Genomic DNA, 22,346 nt, shown 5'->3' on the forward strand with positions numbered 1-22,346 from the left:
TATATATATATATATATATATATATTATATATATATATATATATCATATACTTAGATATAGTATATATATTAATATATATATATATATAATATTATTAATAATATTATATATTAATAGATTATATGGATGGTATGGATTGTATGTGTGGAATGTTTTAATTATTTCATTTTTGGGGGTTAAAATCATTAAAAATGGATGGCCACCAGGTAATCTTACAAAAGTACTCTTGTAAGATATCCTGTGTCCATATTTCCCCATGAGCAAGAGCACAGAAGGTAAGTGCCTGAAATATATGGTTGCCAACCTTCAACTATGGTGTTTCATGGGCCTTTTATCACACACACACACACACACACACACACACACACATCATATATATATATATATATATATATATATATATATATATATATATATATATATATATATAATATATATGTGTGTGTATGTATATATATATATATATATATATATATATATATCTATATATATATATATATATATATATATATATATACATTTATATATACGTATATATATATATATATATATATATATATATTATATATATATATATATATATATATATCGTATATAATATATATATATATCTATATATATATATATATATATATATATATTTATATATATATATGGATGTATGATTGTATGTGTGAATGTTTGTATTACATTTTTGTAAATCATTAAATAAGTCATTACAGGTGATACAAGTTTATCATTATATTTATTGTAATGAACTGCTAATTCCCTCTTTGAAAACGTATTCTAACACTAAAAGAGATGGCTTTGCCTGGAAGGACGAGCGTTAATACAAACAAGAATCTACGGCAGAAGGCCGATATCACTAAAAAACATAAACTCTAGACTTTAGTTTTAAATGAGCTAAATTTACATTAAGTTACGGGTAGCTCTAGGAATTAATGAGGTGGTTGATTGTCAGGCTACTGAAAGCACATGGCTGGGAAATGAACCACATACAGAGATAAGAATTTGTGCAGAACGAGATATTTCAATGCAAGCCTTATTCCAAAGGGTTCCCAGTTTCTCCCACAATCAGGCACGGTGTTTATCTGCAAAGAAATTGCAATCTAGCTTCAGTACTAAGGCGAGGAACACGTGGGATACGTTACACACTAATTGTTCTTAGCATAAAACATTGCAACCCACTCAAGGGGCATGAAACGACTGGGAGCTTATACATAAAGGACCATTATGTTCTTGGTTTAACTAGGGGGGGGTTGTTTACAAGCATCACAAGGGAATTAATCACAGCACTGAACCAAACTTGGGGAGTGAGAAGCTGAACAAAGAAAGGGGGAAAGTCGCCTTAGGAGAATGAAATGAAATAGAGACAAGAGGCAAAAACAATTCACTGACTGTACTAAATTTACATCTCACAGTACCTGGAAATCCTGGGTCTCGTAGTCTTCTCATCTGCTGATATTTCTGTGCACTATAGAGGTACAAGAACCCTCATGGGATCCCCCAGAGGAGGCAGGGGAGTAATAAGGGGTGAAGTGGAGTCTGTAGGGCTCAAGAAAGTTCTGAGCTTTTCTGAGCTCCTGGGAACGTCTTAGCTTTCTGAGGTACAGCTACTGCGGCCCCATTCTTTTAAAATCTCGTCTGGATAGGCCACTCCCTCATCCAGGGCCCCTGTGGAGAGTAAATCTAAGGCAGCCAATGGGAGCAAAGAGGGGGTTTAGAATGAATGGAAGCTTCCAGTTCACAGGGGCAACTTGCATATAGGCAAGAATGAATGAATCTGGTTACAAAGAGGTCTTACTTTTCCTTGGCTCTGGCTTACAATCCTGAAATATATATAAAGCCATTTCTACTAAGAGGAGGTGACTCTGTTGAAGAACCCCATAAACTTTCACTAACACATTCATACCTAACTGCTGAGTCGTGCATGAGCCCCGTGTACAGACAATTAACAGGTTAGCCAGTATATGTATGCAGTTTTGATTCGTTATTTTCGTGACCTCACGCAGCTCTCGTACACACGAGGTCGAAACCGAGCTGGGTTTTCGCCGTCGAGCGTTTCCTTCAAGTGAGCCTGAGACTGAAGCCATGGTGCTTGTGTTTCTTCAAGCATTCATTAGTGGAAAAAGCAACAAACCTTATAAAGACCAATGGTTTCATGCTTGCTCTCTTGCAAATACAATAATTGACACCGACAATGTTCTTGTTTGCTCAATTGAGTTTAAGCCATTCGATTACAAAGATGACATGAAGTTCCGATTACTAGGATATTCATTGTCATATGAGAGCGCACATTTCGAAACTTACGTGAACCACTATTACAAGCCAAAGCAAGTACATTTACGCCAAACGAAAAATTACTGATTTCTTATTTAACAAGATTGACATCAATAAATCATGGAGTTGTGATAAAGGAATGGATGTAGTGCACAAGCTGCACGACAAAGTTCACGTTGAGCTAAATATAATGGATGTCAAATAAGTAAGGAGAGAACAGAACCGTGGATTGGAAATATTTTGGAACAAGTATTAAAACAATGTTTTCCGATGCTTAGTGAATTACATAATGCTGCAAGACATGGTAAAATGGTCTCTCTTGTGCCACGGAGGTTTAAGGATTGCTGATGATACTTTTTTGGGGGAAAGTTCGAAGTGTTTCGAAATTACTAGTAAAAAAATTAAATTAAATATTTGAATATATACTGGTGCGCTGACATAATTAGGTGCTATTAACTTCTCAGTCACATTTCTACCCCATATTTCATCATTCCACTGCGACATTCGAGAACCTCACGTCCATTTAGTTGTGATTTTCTGAAAAGGAATTGCTAGGGTCTAACGTTCTGTAGGAATGACATCTGGTTAACATTTGCAGATTTGTATTATTTGGAAGTCACTCACTGTGTGATATTCAACAAACGATGTAAAGACAATCATATATAGGTAGTTTCCATGTAGAAAACTTTAAAAGTGTTTGAATTTGATTATCAGTATGTCTTTAGGTAGCATATACATGTGAGTAGTAGTATATTTACCTGTTAATGTTATCTATCATTTGTTTATCAGAACGGTCATTAATGGTACATAGATTTCCTTATGATTATGTAATTATTATTTTTGCTTATACTTTGAAAATAGGTGCGTACATTTCTTTATGATTATGTAATTATTTTTTGCTTATACTTTGAAAATAGGTGCTCCTAAATTTTAACTTCGTTTAATTATGTTCTTATATAGTACATGCAATTTATTTTCAGTAAATGCTTTTAGCCATTAGTTTTTTAAGCATGTACTTTGGTAGCTTTTGCATTTGATCAACATCTTTCTTTTATTGTTATTTGGGTGGCTTTCATTAAACACCTACTCAATCCTGCTGCAATATTCCCCGAGTTCTGTACGATCGCTAAGTTTCTTGCTCCCTGAGACGTCTGGAATCGGCTTGGAAAATCATGTGAACTGAAAAATGAAATAGTGGACAATATGTGTCACGACATTGATTAAATGATACGACAATCATCAAGTATATTTTTAAGCTAAATTCTATTGTTGGTCTATTAATTCGAAACGACGAAAAAATAAAAGAAACGAACAAAGAATCAGGAAGACTGACTCGACTTATCTCCCGGGAAAGAGCATCTGTGTTTAATTGAAGGATGTGCTATACAGGGTTGTTGGTCTGGCATCGTCGGATAAAATGTAATGTTACAGGTGTGTGAGAAGGTGTGTGTGTGTGATAGTATCGCAGGTGTATCTGCAGCTGTTTCACTCCAAGGCCACCCACACATGGCGGCTTCTGGGTTGCCTATGAATGGCGCTCTCTCTTGCTCTCTCTCTCTATTGTCTATTTCTCGCTCTTAAACTTTTCATATGCCTTGGTTTCTATAGTCTATCTGCGAAAGTATACATTTTCCTAGTTGTTTTTTTATCTGAATTATCTATCTATTCATTCATTTTCTTCGTAGGCTGCATTCCTCAATTTTATTTTATTTTTATTTACCCCTCAAAAAAAGCAAATATTTCAAAACCTAGTATGATGAGTAAACAAATATCTTTCCAATTAACATTAAAGCAATGACTCACCATAACTTTCTACCTCCTGATAAGTAAAAGCAAAGCAGAAATTCAAATGAACCAAGATAGGAATAAGATTCCTTTGAGGTCTATAAACTAGTACATAATGTATATATCTGAAATATTACATACAGATTCTCACACCTAACCAATGAAATGCAGTTTTAAACCTTGTCACTGAAGTCGCGACCTGAATGGTAATCTGTTAGGAAACAAATAGTTTTTTGGTGAATCTGCTATTCAATATCCCAGAAGAGTTATTAGCATTAAACAAAAGGAAATATGTCGTCTCTAAAAGGTGGATTGATTTAGTCGTATGCAATGAACGCTGAGGTCAGTTGATATGGTTGTGAAATCAAAAACTCTACTGATTTTGACTTTGGCTTCAGACGTTCTTCATTCCTCCAAGGCTGCAAAAATTATAGGTTGTGAGTATGGCATAGATTGAAGATTACTGATCCTTCAGTTCAGAATAGTGGATAATCAATATCTTGTTGCATTTATTTCGTCTCTTTCCTATGATGTGCTTACCCCACGAATGACTAAATTCACCACAGGTAACTCCACGAATTAATAAGTTCTTCGTGATATTCTTTCTCCCGATAGAAATCATTTTTCAATTTTGTTTATGTTTACCAGCTGTCTTCTTAATTATTAGTTTCGTTGTGTGTTTGCATTAATTCTTGTGATTGGAACTGGATTTTTTGATGGACAATTTTACTTTATGATTAAATATCCCTCGCCAACATCTTACGTAATATTTTTCGCGAAAGAACGTATGATATGAAGTCAGAAACTCAGACACCCTAAGGAGGAAGACAAAGCAAAAGCATAACAAAAATACTGAAGACTAACTGAGAATATGATGCAATCTATGAAACTGCATCAGTGGCGTGGTTGGTTTGGTGTTTGCTTCTCACCTCGGTAGTCGCGGGGTCGATTCTCGGCCATTCCATTGAGGAGTGAGAGATGTGTATTTCTGGTGATCGAAGTTCACTCTTGAAGTGGTTCGGAAGTCACGTTAAGCCGTTGGTCCCGTTGCTGAATAACCACTGGTTCTATGCGATGTAAAAACACCATACAAAACAAACAATCATCTGCATGCGATCTTGAACTGAGGAATCAGGCACGTAACCTTAACGCCATTCAGCATTTGGTTAGTGAAAATTACTTGTCAAAGAACGTTTGTATTCTGATAGATTTGGATATTTGTGTTGCAAACAAAAGAAGCAGTTACTCGACGCTCCTCAGCTGCTTTCTATTATCGTTTTACTATTTTTTTCCTTTACAAACGATGCGTTAAATCGTTTACCTAACACCGAAGCGGACTGGCTAGTGTCACCTGGTATCAAAATCTGCATTTGAATTTCCTACTAATCTTAGGAGATCTAAAAGTATAGGAATGCAGCTTTTTATTTAAGATATCGCTTGACTGTCTTTATAAACTAAAGTTCGAACGACAATTATAGAGATACTGTCAAAACAGTTGCGTAACCTTATTTATATGCATTTTGATGAATAACTTGACAAACTTCCTATATCTATATATTTATCTATATCAGCAACAAGTCACCAAACTGCAAGGTTACTAGTACCAAGCGCTTTCGTGTATTACGTACGCTTCTTCGAGGTACAAAGTAAGATTAATAAATACAGAACTTAACAAGATAACTTCAGAAACCAAAGATCTAAGCCATTAACAAGCAAAACATCATTACTGCCTGTAATCAGTAGTTTGAAGAAAATAAATAAATTGTAACTACCATTGTATAAAACAAGAGTTCAAACTTCCGAAATTACACTGAGTCACCTGCATAACTATAGGAAGATAGGGCCAAGCTGAAAAAAATTGTAAATACTTTATACATATCTCATTTGTGAGAGGGCCGATTGACTGTAGCAGACTACAGGAAAAAGTAGCTTTCTTCGTCCATCTTACATGATATCTCTCATATAGAATATTGCTTTTACAAGGATGATTTGTAAATATTACTCTGTTTTGTTTGTCAGCTTTTTGCAATTTCGCTGCGCTAAAATAAAAATGAAAAATAAGAAAATAAAAAAGTGAAGGAAGAAGTTCGGGTAAAATGGGAGTGAATTTGGTACTCGCAAAAGAACCACTTTTGGTCACTTTACACGGAACTATGGGACCTGATGGAGGCGACTCGAAACGTGGTGCGCGTGGGTGGGCGCTGGCACCCTAATCACGCGAGTAACACCTGATGGGGGGCGCATGCAGAGCCACGTGACCCTCTTCAACTGATTTCTGTCCGTCAGCATCAAGTGTTCAAGACCTCTGTCTACCGTATTTTTCGTCTTACATACGTCTACCCACTATCGTTGGTAGCCATTCCCACTACCTAAGTCTGACAGCAACACGCAGTCTCCCGTGAATAACAAAAGGAAGTGGTTCTCCGCAGTAATCACTGATAATACTAATTTGTTACACTGATATTAATTCCAATGATATTCCCATGATTCTCATGCTAAAAAAAAATCAAACTAAAAAATAAAGTAAGAAATGTCAATGTCACCAACACTAGGTATACCTTTCATACATCCAATCACACTTGAATTAACCATGCAAATTACGATATAAATCTGTGAATAACAGATAAAAGTGGACCACTTATCAAATGTAGAGATAAATAAGCCTTGAAATTCATACAGGATGTATGGTTGATTGACTGATTGTTTATGAAATTTAGGCCTTAAAGATAACCCGGCGCCGGAAAGGATGCAAGGAGATCTGTTGCAGAACTGAAAAACTGAGAACAAATTCTCATTTCCGATGACATTATTTTCGCATGACTGCGTAGCCTTTCGCGGTCTTCCAATCCTTTTTTGATGGAGTGTCATAGAGTGGACATTGAGTAGAAAAATTCAAGACTGATCTTCCTGCCTAGTTAGTATTGCGAAGATCTTATTTCATCACATTATATTAGATTTATAAAACTTTTAAATGACGCGGATGAACTACTTCATGGCAAGGTATATAGAATGGTCAGGTAGAGTCATTTGTGGGGTTTGCGGCTTATCCCCCAAGAGCCGCATCACCTGGAGGCCAGGTCAGGGCGAGAAGTCACTCGTTCAAATGTATATCACAGGTCATTTCAGTCATCTCTGTATTGATTTAGTTTTACATTCTTTCTAATACACCCCTAGTTTTTGATTTTTTATATAATCTAAATTATTATTTAAATAATACCAAACAACTGGCGCCGTGTGTTTGGTTGTTATTCAAATAGTAGAAAACAAGAGGAGGTATCCTTTTTCCGATTCCCTCGTGATGAGAAACAAGACGGAAATGGGTTCATCGTTGTAATAGAAAGGACTACTTTAACCCTACTGCTCATCGCATATGCAGTAAACATTTTGAAGAAAATGCATATAAAAGAGACCTGCCAGCAGGAACTTCATGGATCGCGAGCCCCCAGCAATGAAATTCAGACGTATGAATGTTGAGGAAAGCAGTGCAGCTTCTTTCGGAAACAACCTAAAGCTTTAGATTTTATGGAAGTCATGGACTTTTAAAAAGCATGTCCTGGAAAGTACAAGGGACTTTATAAAGCTGCCGACTTCCCTGATTAAATGATTGTTGTCTCTTATTCAAAGAGAATTATCTTAGCCAAGTGTTGCAGCACTGATATATTCTGCTTAAGATGATGATAATACAGACAGATTGCTCAACGAGTTTTCTTCTAAGTGAATCTTTATTGTTATTATTATAGATTGCAGAACTAGAAACAGAGCTGGAATCTTACAGACAGCTAAGCGAATCGAAGAGAAGAGCTGCTGACCTTCTGAAACATCAGGTGAGTTTTGTCGAGATTCTTGTTAAGCCCCAGGTCTTAAATAATGCATAGCCAAAATCGTGTTATTCCCAGTAACCTCCCCTGTGTCATGTAATCAGTTTACTCTTTTCCAAGTAGATGCATGTCAAATATTCAAGTTGCAACGAGTATTTGTTCGACTACAGTTCCAGAATGAACGGCATCTCAAACAGTCCAGTTAAAGTCTAGGAAGAGACAAAGGAAACTAATTCTAATTTAAATGCAAAAAGAGGTCTCTTCATTTACAATCTCAGAAAAAATGCGCTCCCTCTCTCTCTCAAGCAGAGAGAAAGCGAGCGGGGCGGGAGTTGGGGACAGGGTCACAAATCTACTTCAAACGCGCGGCAATTTCCATGGGAGGCTGTTTATGATACGTTTGGTTCTCGTATGCTACGCAATCCAATTGTTGAAATAAGTAACAAGGACCCGTAATCAAAATAACACTTCGGCGGTAATGGAATTTCTCTAATTATAACAATTACACTGTTACCATCAGTCAAGGCTTAGTAATGATCATATACTGAAGTTTATTGCTAACATTGATAAATGTAATCATCAATTTAATATAAGGGCATTTTCAAATGAAGGCATTTGAAGGCACTTCTTTAAGTCCCACATCTTATTGCCTGATTTAACCTTTACCCTGGAAAAGCAAGCCCCTTACTGGATTGTTCTGGAGTTGTGTTCCTACTGTCGATCTCCGAGGTTTGAGCATGGAGGTGTGAAGAACAATTGATACCATCCCTGCATTAAAATAAATAAATAAATAAATAAATTTCCTACAATCAGTAATCAGCAACAAATTAAAAAATAACACTTATAAATTTAACAAAGGTAATATACTAACTGATGACAATGCTAAATGATAATTTTAGGTCTACAGGTGATGGTGTCGTGGGAAATAAGTCATAATTACTCTGTATCCGGTACAGCTAGTCAATAACCACAATGAACAGCAACCTTCATAAAGTTATAGCCTTATACTATTACATCTTGACAGAAGACTGCATGTGATGGCACGACGTTACGCATAACATAGGAATACCTACCTACACAGACATCCACCTTGCAAATAAGAGAAAATGTACTCCTTGCCCATTGGCACATATGAATATACCCCAGAAATAACAGGCTGACCTCCTGAAATGTGCCGTCAAATGCTGGACCAAAACACTTGAATCACACACCGAAACTAGTGAGGAATCTCGTGTTCAAAAAATAGGCTTTTCGAGATCGGCTTTTGCCTAAACTGATTTTATGACATTTTCTAATGGTTTTGAATGTGGAGATTCCAAAAATGCAGGGTTCCATTTTGTTCCATTTTCAAGGCTACGTGCATAATTACAGATACTATCTCCACAATTTTTGCACCAGATAATTCAGTGAATATAGTTTTAGCACATAATAATGTCTGCTATAGTGATTTAGAAAAAAAAAAAAATACTAAAAAACCCTAAATTTTCAAAGAAAAAAATTACCATTATTCTCTTTAAAATTTGCTTATCAATCCAAATATACACAAAAAAATATTAAGCAATAGTTCCAAATCTATAACAAAACATAAATCAATAGTTCCTTTTTCGTTTTAAATCAAGGTAATTAAATGTATAATTAATCTTGAAAACTCAAGTTATTTATAAAAGGAATAACCTTTATCCGTGTAGAAACACAAATGAACTCAAAGCAATAGTTCCCATATCTTTAGCAAAATATATACCAAGAAATCCATATTTTTTTATTTTTGTTTTTCAAATTAAGAACATTAGGTCTATAATTATAGAAACGCAAGCTCTTTATAATATGGATAATTTTTATCCACGTAGATACAAAAAAGAATTAAGCAATAGTTCCCAGTCTTTAACAAAATATATGATATTTATTTTTTTTAGAATTAAGTGAATTAAATCTATAATTAATCATGGAAACTAGAATAGTTTGTAAAATGGATCATCCTTACCCATGTAAATACACAAGTAAACGCAAAAAATATTAAGCAATAGTTCATGATCTTATCAAAATATATATTAATAATTCATAGTTTCTAAAAAAATAAAAATTAAAACTGTTATCAGTCCTGGCAACTCAAGTTGTTTATAAAACGGATCTTCTTTACTCACGTAGAGATATGTGAATACAGTACATTGATTTCGGGAAAACATTTGAATTTTTCTAATAACAATAATATGAGTAACATATTTTTCTCATTTGTTTTTGTATAATAACTTAAAAACTATCCTATACAGAAATGTTTAATGGTGTCTATACCCTACTCTACATCTATTCTGTCTTCTAGTTCTTGGTCACCTATCTCACCCTGTATACAATAATCACTGCAATTTTCACAATCGATGCACTTGCAAAGAGGTGTGCACACAAGATTATTTTTTTGGCAAGAACAGTTACTTTTAGCACAACTTTCTTTTATCCACATTTGTTTTTTGCCATCCTGATTTTTCTCTTGATTGAAGTATTTGCTTAGCTTGAATGTAAGACTTATTTCGTAAACATATATAATTAACCCTTTGGACGTGGGGCAGCAATGCCGCTCTTGTAGGTGGCAATTGTTCACCTACTTGTGTCTTTTGCATACAAGGAACAAAGAAATTTTTCAACCTGCTGCACTTGTTCGGGCAATTCACCATCAGTTAACTCATTTGGTATCGCAAAAAATTTGCCACCCTAATCAGCACCTGGAAAGTTGTGCATACCAATCAGACCCCGGCATTTTAATTTTGCTATTACTCTAACAATATCTGATACATTGAGGTTATTGCACCTGTTAACAAACTTAACTACGTATTGTCAATGGCCCTGCTCTGTCATTTGCAACTAAGTCAATTAATAGAATTAGCACATCAGTATCAGGGGAATATACGATGATCTCTTTCTGTGTTGATCACTGAGGCAATCAATCAAGTGTAGTGGTATAAGTGTGTCCCCCTCTTCACGGTTATGTTCTTTTACAGATTCAGACAACAAAAATCCCTCATTGACACTAGTCTCTGTTCCCTTATCAACAACGACCTTCTTGCTGCTGCCTTTGTATTTAGTAATTATTGCTTCTCCAAACTCATGCGTCAGAGATAATTTGTTCTTGTTAGAAGACAGATCTTTCATTGATATGTTTTAATGCTTGTGAATATCATATTCAATGGGCGATTGTGATACTCTCTTTGACCTTGTTTTGCTTTTTAGTGAATCTTCAACATCGTATCTATCAAAAATAACTCTTCCTTCTGAATAACTTTCTAATTTGATAATGGAAGATCACTGTTCGCGGCGTCTCAGTGTCTCGTTTAAAGTTTTCTTCTGATTTGTGCTTCATTTGTCTTGTAGAGAGTGTATTATGAACTATTAGCTGACTAATCATATTGATTGCTGACTGTGCATCTTCTTTTCTATGTCCTTCCAGTTCCAAGGAATGAGGCCCATACAGTAGAGCTTCTACAAACATCCTCGTCAGTGGGGGGTTCTCATAATCCTCTGAATTTCCAATTTCGTGTCTGAAAGATCTCCTGCCTCATTATATATGCAACTTTAAGACAATTTTCTACTGTTGATGCAGGATCACAATGCTTTTCAATAGCTTCCTCTAATTTTTCTGTGGCAATTACCATCTCACTCTTTTTTGAGGAAGTCTTAACAAGTGTAGCTTCTGTCATTTGTTTGCGTATGATTTCTTTCAAATGATTCTTATGATGCCACTTATCATAAATATCATTTAGTTCTAAAGTAACTTCATATTTGTCATTCAGGTCATTCATAGTCAAAGATTTATTTCCAGATAATAACTCACTTCTTAGATAACTACATACCTGCGCATCTGCTATTGCTTTAACCACCTTTTCTTCTCGTTCATTTTTGTCAATATTTGTCATAGTTTGTTTGCATGTTCTCTCTCCTGAGCAAAAGCATGACTGATAGTACCATATCTCTTGTGCAGCAGCATTACCTAGATAAAAAAAATTGGACAATTTGGATCTTACTGAGTCATCATTTGTTTCTTCTTTTATTCCAATTAGAGTTTTTCTTCGGTTATCAGTGGCCACTTGATGTAAATTTTCTTCATTATCAGCAACACATCTGTCCGGATTGAATACACACACTTTAGATATTGGTAAAGTTTTAAGTCTCTTTGGTCTGCTTACTTCTAAACTTTCACTCCCTTTCTTTGGTGGACGACCTCTTCTTGGCTCGGGACTGGTTATACTAGTTGGTGCTTTAGCATGATCTTCCACTCTTTTAATGTGCTGTTTGTTGATCACAAGTTTTCCACAAGCTGAATGGTAATGTACTTTCTTTAGATCATCCTCAGATAATGTTGACAACATCTCAGCTAATTCCTTATACTTAGCTTCACCTAAATCTGATCGCCTTCTTGAACATACAACCATTTCCTTGGTATGAACTAACAACGGTTTCTCCACCATGATGTCAGTCTTGCTTACCCTGTGCAGAAAGATAGTAAGTTTTGTTACATGTTATGATAAACAACACTAAGTATAACAAAAATGCACAGATCATATTGAGAAATGAAAGAAAAGCCAATTTTGTATGATTTTTTAAGTTACCCCTGAAATTCTATAAAAATAGCTTAAATGTCTGATAACAACATTACCATCGTAATTATTGGGCCTGAAAACACATGCTTAGGCATGAAAATCAATATGTAGCTGTTTCCAGGCTCAAAATGTGGTAGTCTTACTATGTATAATGGCGGCCATATTAGGATCCAATATGGCCGACTTTACCATAGCAAAAAAAAAAATGGAACCCTGTCTTTTTTAACGCAGCACATCTAAATCAATCAGAAAATGCAATAAAATCAATTTAGGCAGGTCTATCTCGAAAAATTATACCTGGATCCCCACTAAACGGAACAAAAGAAAAAACACTTTACTCTCGCAACCACTGATTATAACACTTAACGCAAAACTAAAGCCCTCCGACAAAACAAGTTTCAAGGATGCACAGTGACGATGATTCCTTAGAGCGAACAATGAGCTACAACACAATTTATTTACTCAGAATATACAGTTAAAATAGTTTAATATTTACAATCAGGCCCTGTTTTTAAAAAGAAGGGCTTCCAGTTTCCGAGAAAGCGACATACTCTTCTCCCAGTAACGCTCACGCTAAAGCAAGATTCTTGGACAAGCAAGTCAAGCATACAACGCCATCTTTGAGCATGAGTATCATTTGAAAATACTTTACACCACCTCATTTTAAGTAATGAACGTTTTTATAAAAAGTGCATAAAGTGCAGTAACGTAAAACAAAACATTTTTAAATGTTTTAAATTTCCCTCACAATAATACTGAAGTGGTTTAGAATACACTCTTTTATACCAGAACGGGACCTAACCAAAGGAACAACTTTAAGTGCAGCAATGCTTGAATGAGTTTAGGATAGTTTGGGTTGACTCATCAGTCATCAACCAACTTTGGCGTCATCACAAAATTCCCAGATATGCAGTAGACATTATAAATGTATATATGTGTGACTGGATAGGTCTACCTGTTGCCATCACAAATTTTTAGGCTATCTGGCGAAGGAGAACGTGAAGAGATGATTTTCATCAGTTTTATCTATCTATAATTTTTTTTTCTTTTACTGACATTTGTCGTCATGCTATTCATTCATTCATTTGTGGCATGATAGTTATTTCCTGTGCATCTATGATAATTGTCCAAATATGTGACTGAAATTTACATAGACCCAAACTTATGGTACTAAACATTCTTTGCATTTTAATCTTGATTTTCAGTCTTATCTTCGATGTATACGAGTATCAAATAATCTAATATACATCTGAAACTATGCCTAAAATAAGCTTAGATAAACTTTGTATTCTTTACAGTTATTCATAAATCTCCTTTCATGATAACTGAAATATAGTTGCATACTTCGTAAATTCATTGGTGATGTACTAATCTTATTCTACAGCTGATGGAGGTCTTATACGAAAAAGTGGTTAGTGAAGTCGAGGAAAGGCACAAGCGGCGCCATCTTGAGGAGGAAATGATGGGTTTGGAGTTCGAACTTCACATCCTGAGGTCCAGCACAGAAGAAAGTATCCGGAAACTTACCCAACAGCTGCAAAGGTTAAGATCAGAGCTATTAAAAGTAGCCATCTCTCTCTCTCTCTCTCTCTCTCTCTCTCTCTCTCTCTCTCTCTCTCTCTCTCTCTCTCTCTCTCTTCCTATTTTTCAGCTGATTTCACGCTAATATGATCGTAAACTTATATTATGCAAATTTTTAATCTTTACAAAAAACTTAAATATTAGATAATATTATATTTTAAAGACTTTCAATCTTTACATAGAAGAAATATCACTGCATTATACATATAAGGTAATCTAATCCATTACTCCCTCCAGCGTAATGGAACAGAGCCACATACAATTAATTGTTGCAGGGTTATTACAGAGAAAAGGACGCTGCAACGGCAGGTGAACTACCGAAACCTAGATGACCGTGTACCTGATTATTCTCACCTTGTCTGTCATCGACAGGTGAGGATTTTATTAGTAGTAGGGTAATGTGGCTTTTCTTAGCAACATTCAATTTGTGGTGTGATGTCCCTGCCTACACGAGTTAGGGGACAAGAGATATTTAGCCTAGGCAGGCAACTCTTCTAGGAGAAGGACACTCCAAAATCAAATAAATGGGTAGTAGGGACCATTTAGCCTTGGTAGACAACTTCAGGTATCTTTGACCATACTAGTCCATACAGGACCCTCAGTATTTGCAGTAGCAGTGCCAGGTCAGTAGGCACTCTACATAGCACTCAAACAGAGCAAACAATGTGACACAAGGTTAGAGAAGGACTACTAGGAGTCGTACAATGCAAGTTTTAGTAATGAACTATAAAATAGAACAAAGTGTACACAGTCAAACGACAGGAAAGGAAATTATTTACCTTTTGCAAAGAGCTAGGGAAAGAAAGTGACTTGTCATCTGGCTCTGGATTATGGCGCCAAATTATTTGCATACAATGGGAGGCTCTCGTTGGCTACCTGGGCGTCCTATGCCATTTACCTCTCTTCCTTCGGCCTCTCCTTGATTAAGGATTTGATGGCGCCATAGAGGGTGCAGGAGTGCCACCTTCTCAAGCTGCTGCGACAACCGGACCAGGGGTGGAGTTAAGTAGATCTATCAAATGCCGGCGCAAATCTCTAAGCTCTGTTACCAGCTGAGGTATGAATGAGAACCCCATCAGGGTTTCTGCTTCCAAAAGCTGAGGAGGAAGTGTTGCTAGCGTGAAAGGCTCTCAGGTCACGATGACCACTGGCAGTGGCAGTGAAACTGGGGTATATCTCCAAGTACTGGCTCTATATCTGATGGAGGCAGTCGGCGGCTAGACATCCTAGGATGTCTTGAGTTTGTTGGGCCAGGGAATCCTGTCACAGAAGGATATCGTAACCTTCCTGGAGAGATTTGGCAACAACCAACAGGTAGATTCTGGATGTATGAGGCCTCATTATCCTTAAACAAACTGTGGGAAGAATAAACTTCACACCAATGATACTTTCAAAGGTTACAAGCTTATGGGGGTCACTTTTGGATTTCAGATCTGATATTTCTTAGAGTTATTTAGTATTATTTAGTGCCTTTTTGTGGACTCTTGAACAAACATTGTAAAGTATGTAACGGCACCTAATTTTGTGAAATATTGTGAATTGGGGTGAATTTTTTGAACAAGCTGCAGGAGAAAGAAAGAAATTGGTATACCAAGAAGGTAAAGAGTGTTATATTTTTATTAGTTGCAACTAATAACTAATAGTCGGTGGTTTGGTAAGAAACTAATAACTAATGGTTACGATGGTTTAGAGAGCTAATAACTAATAGTTATAGTGGTTTGGAAAATTTTTACTAATATTTACATTGGCTGAAAAACAATTTAAATTTTTTACACATTGCAAATTTTTGTGTTTTGTGTTTGTTTCATTTGAAGTGCATTTAACCATTTTCTTATTGAAGTGTTTATTTTTGGTGCATTTATCCGTTTTCTTATTGAAGTGTGTGTTTTTATTTTATGTTCTGTGTGATTAGTGTTTTTTACAATTTTGGTATTTTCCACATTTTTCTGCGTTTTCATTTACATTCACAATTTAATTAACTTAGTATTGAAAATAACACTTGTGAATTAATTTAAATTTACTTAGAATACTTTTCAAGTTTCATTGCTGTTTAGCACTTGTGAATTAATTTCCAAATTTTAGATATTACCTAACACTTTTGAATTTTGATTGAATTAATTTTCTTGAATTTTGTGATAAAATAATTTTGATTTAATTTGACTTAATTGATTCAAGAATTAATTAAACTTTGCTTTGTTTTCAAGTAACTAATTTTATCTGATTGTGAATTTCACTTATAAAGTTTGAGTTTGATAATAAATTTTTGTATTTAAGTATTTCATTCCTCACCGGTATACATGCATATAATTATGATTTGCTTAGGTAGAGACATAGAGTGGTAATTGATCTGTTTTCCTTCAATTTACTTGAAGTGACTTAGAACCAGGGAAGTACTTAGACTTCTGAAATCAGGGAAATACTTAGACTTTCAAAGTTGTTGATGGAGTGATGCCCTTTAATTAACATAATTACTTACAAGATTACCTCACACCTATTTTGATGAATTTAGTCTGATTTTCTTCAATACTGGTAAGTTGTTTAAGGGATCACTGTTGCCTTTAGAGTATTCAGTCGTTTAGTACCTGGATAAGGGTTCAGGTGTCTGGCTGTTGTGAGGTAACAATTAATGAATGGTAAGTGTAGTAACCAGATACTTGGCTACTTTCCCCCCAAGTATTAATGGTGCCCAGAGACCCGGGAAAGCAGATTTCATTATCACTCTAGTATATACTGGTGGTGTTAAGGATATATTTTGTTAGGAGAGTGACCATATAGTTTTTTGTTTTGCATTTATTGTATTGAATTGTAAGTTGATAACTTAGCAAAAATGGCTCAGTTCAAGGTTCAAGAATTTTTAGCAGCCCCTTCCATCCAAGTGCTATCAGAAACCACTCTAATTAAGGCCTAGTGGAGCGTTTTAGCAGTGGTATGTGGTGGTTATGTCTCTACTAGTATGGTAATGGCACAAATAAGATGTATTGCTATGGAATCATTGATAGACTCTGGTAGAGAAAGAGAAAAGTGATGCAGAGTTAGAGCTTAGACGCATTGAAGCAGAAGAGAATTTGATTAAGCTGAAAATGCAGGCTGAAAGAGAAAGAATTCAAGTTGAAAGAGAAAGAATAGACAGGGAAAAACAAGAAAGAAGAGAAAGAGAAGAAGAAAAAGCAGCAGAAGAGGAAAGAGAAAGAGTAAGGTTTGAAAAGGAGATGGAATTGATAAAAGGTAGATCCACTTTACCTGTAACACCGTCTAACCCTAACCAAGGTAATCAAGACCCTGTATTTGATGTAGTAAGAGTACAGAAGTTAACCCCTAAACTTACTGAAGAAGCTCCAGATGAGTTTTTTGATCACTTTGAGAAAGTGGCTTCAGGTATGGGATGGCCAAAAGATAAATGGTCAGTTTTGCTAAAAAGGGTTTTAATTGGTAAAGAGAGAAGTGCTTATCTAGCCTTAACAGCTGATCAGGTACTTAAACACAGTGTGCTATAAGTTTACCAGAAGACCCCAGAGTACTACAATGAAAGATTCAGAAATTTAAGAAAAGATGAGAAGGGAACATTCTTAGATTATGCGTACAAAGTGAGAAGGTGTTTTAAACATTGGGTAGAAGTTGCTAAAGTTAAAACTTTTGATGAGTTAGAAGAATTACTTGTTCTTGAACAGTATCTTAAGGGAATTCCTGAACATAATTATAAGAGCCTATTTGAGAGAGAGAGAGGTGTTAAGAAACTTGACAAAGCTGCTACACTGAGTGAAGATTACAACATAATTAGTACCAAACATAATTACAATGTCAAGCACCAGAATCAACAACGCCCAGGTTTTAAGTCTTATCCAAATAACAGGAACAAATTTAATGGGAAACCTACAAGTGATACTACCAAGAGTACTCAAGGTAATACAGCTCAGCAAACTAATGAGAAATCCTCATCCAATTTTTCAAGACATTAAGAGAAACCTAATGTTGTCTGTTTCAAGTGTGGAAGAGGACACTTCAGTCAAGAGTGTTACCGGAATCAACAGCTGTCAAAGCCAGTTGGTCAAGTTGTGAAAGGTGACCAGGTGAAACAAACTACAAAGAGCAGTGTGGGAAAGAATCAGACTCCAGAGAAGAATGAAACTAAACAAGCTGAATGTTTAGCAACCAGTGGAAATGTTACCTCAAGCAATGAGTGGCTTAGCAGTGTGGAGGCTTTTAAGCCATATATCTATGAGGGTATGCTGTCAACTCAAGGAGGAAGTGTGCAGGTACTAGTCAAGATATTACGTGATACAGGGAGTAACCATAGTGTGGTAGTATGTGGTTCTCACCCTCAGTTGGAGAAGAGTCTCACAGGAGATTCAGTTATTTTGAAGGGTATAGGAGAAGAGGAAGTAAGTCCTATATGCCGCTTACACCTGTCATGTGATTTGGTGACAGGGAATGTAGATTTTGCTGTAAAGGACCCACTGGCTGTGGAAAGTGTACATGTTCTGTTGGGGAATGAAGTTGGTGGTGTACATTTATTCCTTGTCCTGTAGTGACAGACAAACCATTGAGGATTAGTCTTACAGTAGAGTTTGAGAAGAATAACCCCCACCTGTTTCCTAGTTGTGTAACTACCAGAAGTATGAAGAGGACTACGACTGCAAGTGAAGAAACTGAGGATTTACACACCCAAGAAGGATCAAGTGAAGGATCTTTGTGCTTAGAAGAATTATTCCAGGGAAGTGAAGTTTCCCATAGTGCTGACCAAGAAGAGATTTCCCAAGAAGAAGTTGACGATGACGACGAAGAAGAAGAAGAACCTGATGTTCCTGAAGAGACTCCAAGTAGTCAGAGTGTTGCTGAAGACAGTAGTGAAACTACAGTAGCTGAGTTAGCAGATATTGAGAATTCAACCCTTGAAGTTGGTCAAGTGACAAGAGAGAAGCTAATGGACTTGCAGAAGAAGGATGCATCATTAACTGATTTGTTCTTCAGAGTTATTGATCGAGAACAGATGCAACGAACTCCTACCTGTTATTATCTGAAGGTAGGTTTATGGCGCGAATATCATCAAATTTTGATTCCATATCCATTGAGGAAGCAAGTGGTAGCAGTAGCTCATGAGTCTGGACATATGGGAATCAGGAAGACTGTGGAGAAGATCATGAAATATTTTTTCTGGCCCGGACTTCACAAAGATGTTGGCAGGTTTTGTCGTGAGTCTCATACCTGCCAGATAGCTGGAAAACCGAATGAAACCATCAAGAAAGCCCCCCCCCCCCCCCCCCCACACCCACAACCTATAGAAGTTAGAGGAGAACCCTATAGCAAAGTGATTATAGATATGGTCGGACCACTGCCGAAGACAAAGAAAGGAAATGAGTATTTGGTAACATTAATGTGTCCTGTGACAAGATATCCAGAGGCGATCCCTGTTAGAAACATATCTGCCAAGATAGTTGCTGAAAAACTTGTGGAGTTTTTCTCAAAGTTTGGTATACCAGAAATAGTACAAAGTGATAGAGGAACCAACTTTACTTCAAAGTTATTCCAGGATGTGATGAATTTGTTAGGAGTGATACAACAATTATCCACGCCTTATCATCCAGAGACTCAAGGTGCCTTAGAAAGGTTCCACCAGACATTGAAAAGTATGCTGACAAAGTATTGTTCTGAGTCAGGAAGAGAATAGGATGTTGGTTTACCATTCATGTTGTTTGAAGTTGGAGTGCTTATCAAGAAAGTATGGGATGTTCACCTAATGAAATGATTTTTGGCAAAGAAGTTAGAGGACCGTTGAAGATTCTTGCAGAAAATTGAGAAGGAAACTAAGAGGAAATCCAAGGAGAGTATGTGAAGAACTTAAGAAAAAGGTTGAAAGAGATTAGAAAATTCTCTTTAGAAAACTTGAAAGTGAGTCAAAAGAAAATGAAAAGGAGATTTAATGCTAAGACTAAGCTAAGAAGTTTTGGTGTTGGTCAACAAGTGTTAGTGTTCTTACCTGTCAAGAGATTTCCCCTCACTATTAAATTTCAAGGTCCTTACAAGATAATTCAGAAGTTAAGTGATTGAACTTATGTGATTGAAACACCATAAAGAAGAAGACAAAGGAAGATACATGCAAACCTCTTGAAACCTTATTTCTCAGAAACTAAAACTGAAACTGTGTCAATAACACAAACAACTTTATCTACAGAAGATGATGATGGCTACGAATTGGGAGCTGAACAAGGTGAAGACTTAAGTAAAGTAATTAGAAGTTTCCCATAAATTTTTGCCGATGAGCCTAGGCGTACTGATCTGACCAAGCATGAAATCAAGATTCAAGAAGATGGAAAACCTTTCAAGCAAAAAGCCTATCACTTATCACCTTATCATCGAGATGTTTTGAAGAAAGAAGTTGGGTATTTGTTGCAACATGGATTAGCAGAACCCAGTTCAAGTCACTTCAGTTCTCCATGTGTGTTAGTGAAGAAACCAGATGGTTCATTTAGAATGTGTACTGATTATAGGAAACTGAATTCCATCAGTGTGGCTAACAATTAATTATCCTTTGCCTCTTATAGATCAGTTACTTGATAATATTGGGCAAGCCAAGTTTGTTTCCAAGATAAACTTGTTGAAAGGATAATATCAAATTCCCTTAGATGAGAATGCGAAGTTGCTGTCAACTTTTATTACTCCTTTTGGACTGTATCAGTATACTGTTCTGCCGTTTGGTCTGATGAATGCACCTGCAACATTTCAACGAGTGATGGATTAACTGCTAGGATCAATAGAAGGAGTAGGTGTATACCTGGATGACATAGTGATTTACTCGACAACATGGGAAGAACATCTGAAGATTCTGAGGAAAGTTTTCAAGAAACTACAAGAAGCAGGATTAACAGTCAACCTAGAGAAGAGTGAGTTTGAAAAGGCAACTGTGCAGTATCTTGGGTTTGAAGTTGGGAAAGGCCTTCTTGCTCCAGTAAATGCTAGGGTAGAAGGGTATCCATAAGGCTACCCCACCTACTACCAGGAAACAGCTACAGAGATTTTTAGGCATGGCTGGATTCTATCGTCGTTTCTGCCCAAATTTCTCAGCCATAGTAGCTCCCTTGACAGACTTAACTAGTCCCAAAGCTAAGTTTGTTTAGACTCCAGAGTGTCAAGAATCCTTTGAGAAGGTAAAAGCCATTTTAACTTCAAGACCAGTACTTCAAGCTCCAGACTTCAACAAGAAATTTGTGATACAAGTTGATACATCGGATTGTGGCATTGGAGCTGTCCTACTTCAAAAAGATGAAAATAATATCTACCATCCTGTGTGTTTCATGTCTTCAAAATTGAAAAAACATCAGAAAGTATACTCGACAATCGAGAAGGAAACTTTAGCCTTAATCACCGCATTGAAAAAGTTTGAAGTGTATGTGAACAGACCTAGGAATGAAGAAATTTTAGTGTTGTCTGATCACAATCCACTATCATTTATCCAGTGAATGAAAAATCATAATCAAAGACTGACCAGGTGGTCTTTGTGCTTGCAACAGTATAACTTAAGAGTACAGAACATCAGTGGCAAAAACAATGTAGTTGCTGATTATTTATCCCGTTGCGAATCGTTGGATTCAACACCGTGATAAACAATCTTCTCGGGGAGGTATATTATATATTACTACTTTCAAAACGCATATACTATCCCTTCTTTGACTGTATAAAATGTTATATGTAGAGTTTTGCAACATTTTTTCAGACTCCTTAGCTAGGATGTTTTAAAATGTGTGTTCAGATTCTGCATAACATAATTTAAAAGAATATATAACGTAGTATGAAAACAGAGAAAGATTTGCTTTGTCCGTTCCAAGATAGAATGGTTTTCATTACTTTTCATCGCCTCTAGATTAAGGGAGCTGGCAGTCTCCGTATTGTTATCAAAACATGTCAATCATCTTGCTCACTCGAGTCTGTTTTGGTTGAATACGTGTCTTTGTTGAGCAGTCTGGTTTCATACGCATATTTCATTGCCAAAACCACTTGCAGATTTCACAGTTTTTCTGTAAAGTTACGTCACTATTTAGAAACTTCTAGAAGCATTGTGTCATCTTTCGCATGGCCTAAAACGTTTTGTGTCAGATCCACTGCCCAGCTCTTGTGCGAATTGAAAGTTTTCATTCAGGCTTAAATCCTCAAAGTATTTACATCTCTCTCTCTCTCTCTCTCCATCGCACGGCACTTTTGATTTCAAAGTAACGTAATGATTCAATGTTTACTGAATGGTCGCTCATAACTTTTGGATTTCAGATTTGATATTTCTTAGAGTTATTTAGTATTATTTAGTGC

At 36.1% G+C, this 22,346-nt stretch overlaps 1 protein-coding gene across 2 annotated transcripts in view; it reads left to right on the top strand.

The window, feature by feature from the left end:
• Positions 1–22,346, top strand: part of LOC135220258 (uncharacterized) — a 42,027-nt gene that overhangs the window by 16,480 nt on the left and 3,201 nt on the right. The window contains exons 2-4 of one of the 2 annotated variants that reach the window (XM_064257523.1): positions 7,807–7,890; positions 13,855–14,012; positions 14,327–14,423. In XM_064257523.1, coding sequence (XP_064113593.1) covers positions 7,807–7,890; positions 13,855–14,012; positions 14,327–14,423 — 339 coding nt within the window. Of the gene's footprint in view, positions 1–7,806; positions 7,891–13,854; positions 14,013–14,326; positions 14,424–22,346 lie in introns of those variants that run through there. The other variant, XM_064257524.1, reaches the window with a different exon arrangement.

Source organism: Macrobrachium nipponense, chromosome 1 (genome assembly GCF_015104395.2).
Source record: "Macrobrachium nipponense isolate FS-2020 chromosome 1, ASM1510439v2, whole genome shotgun sequence".
Taxonomy (NCBI): domain Eukaryota; kingdom Metazoa; phylum Arthropoda; class Malacostraca; order Decapoda; family Palaemonidae; genus Macrobrachium; species Macrobrachium nipponense.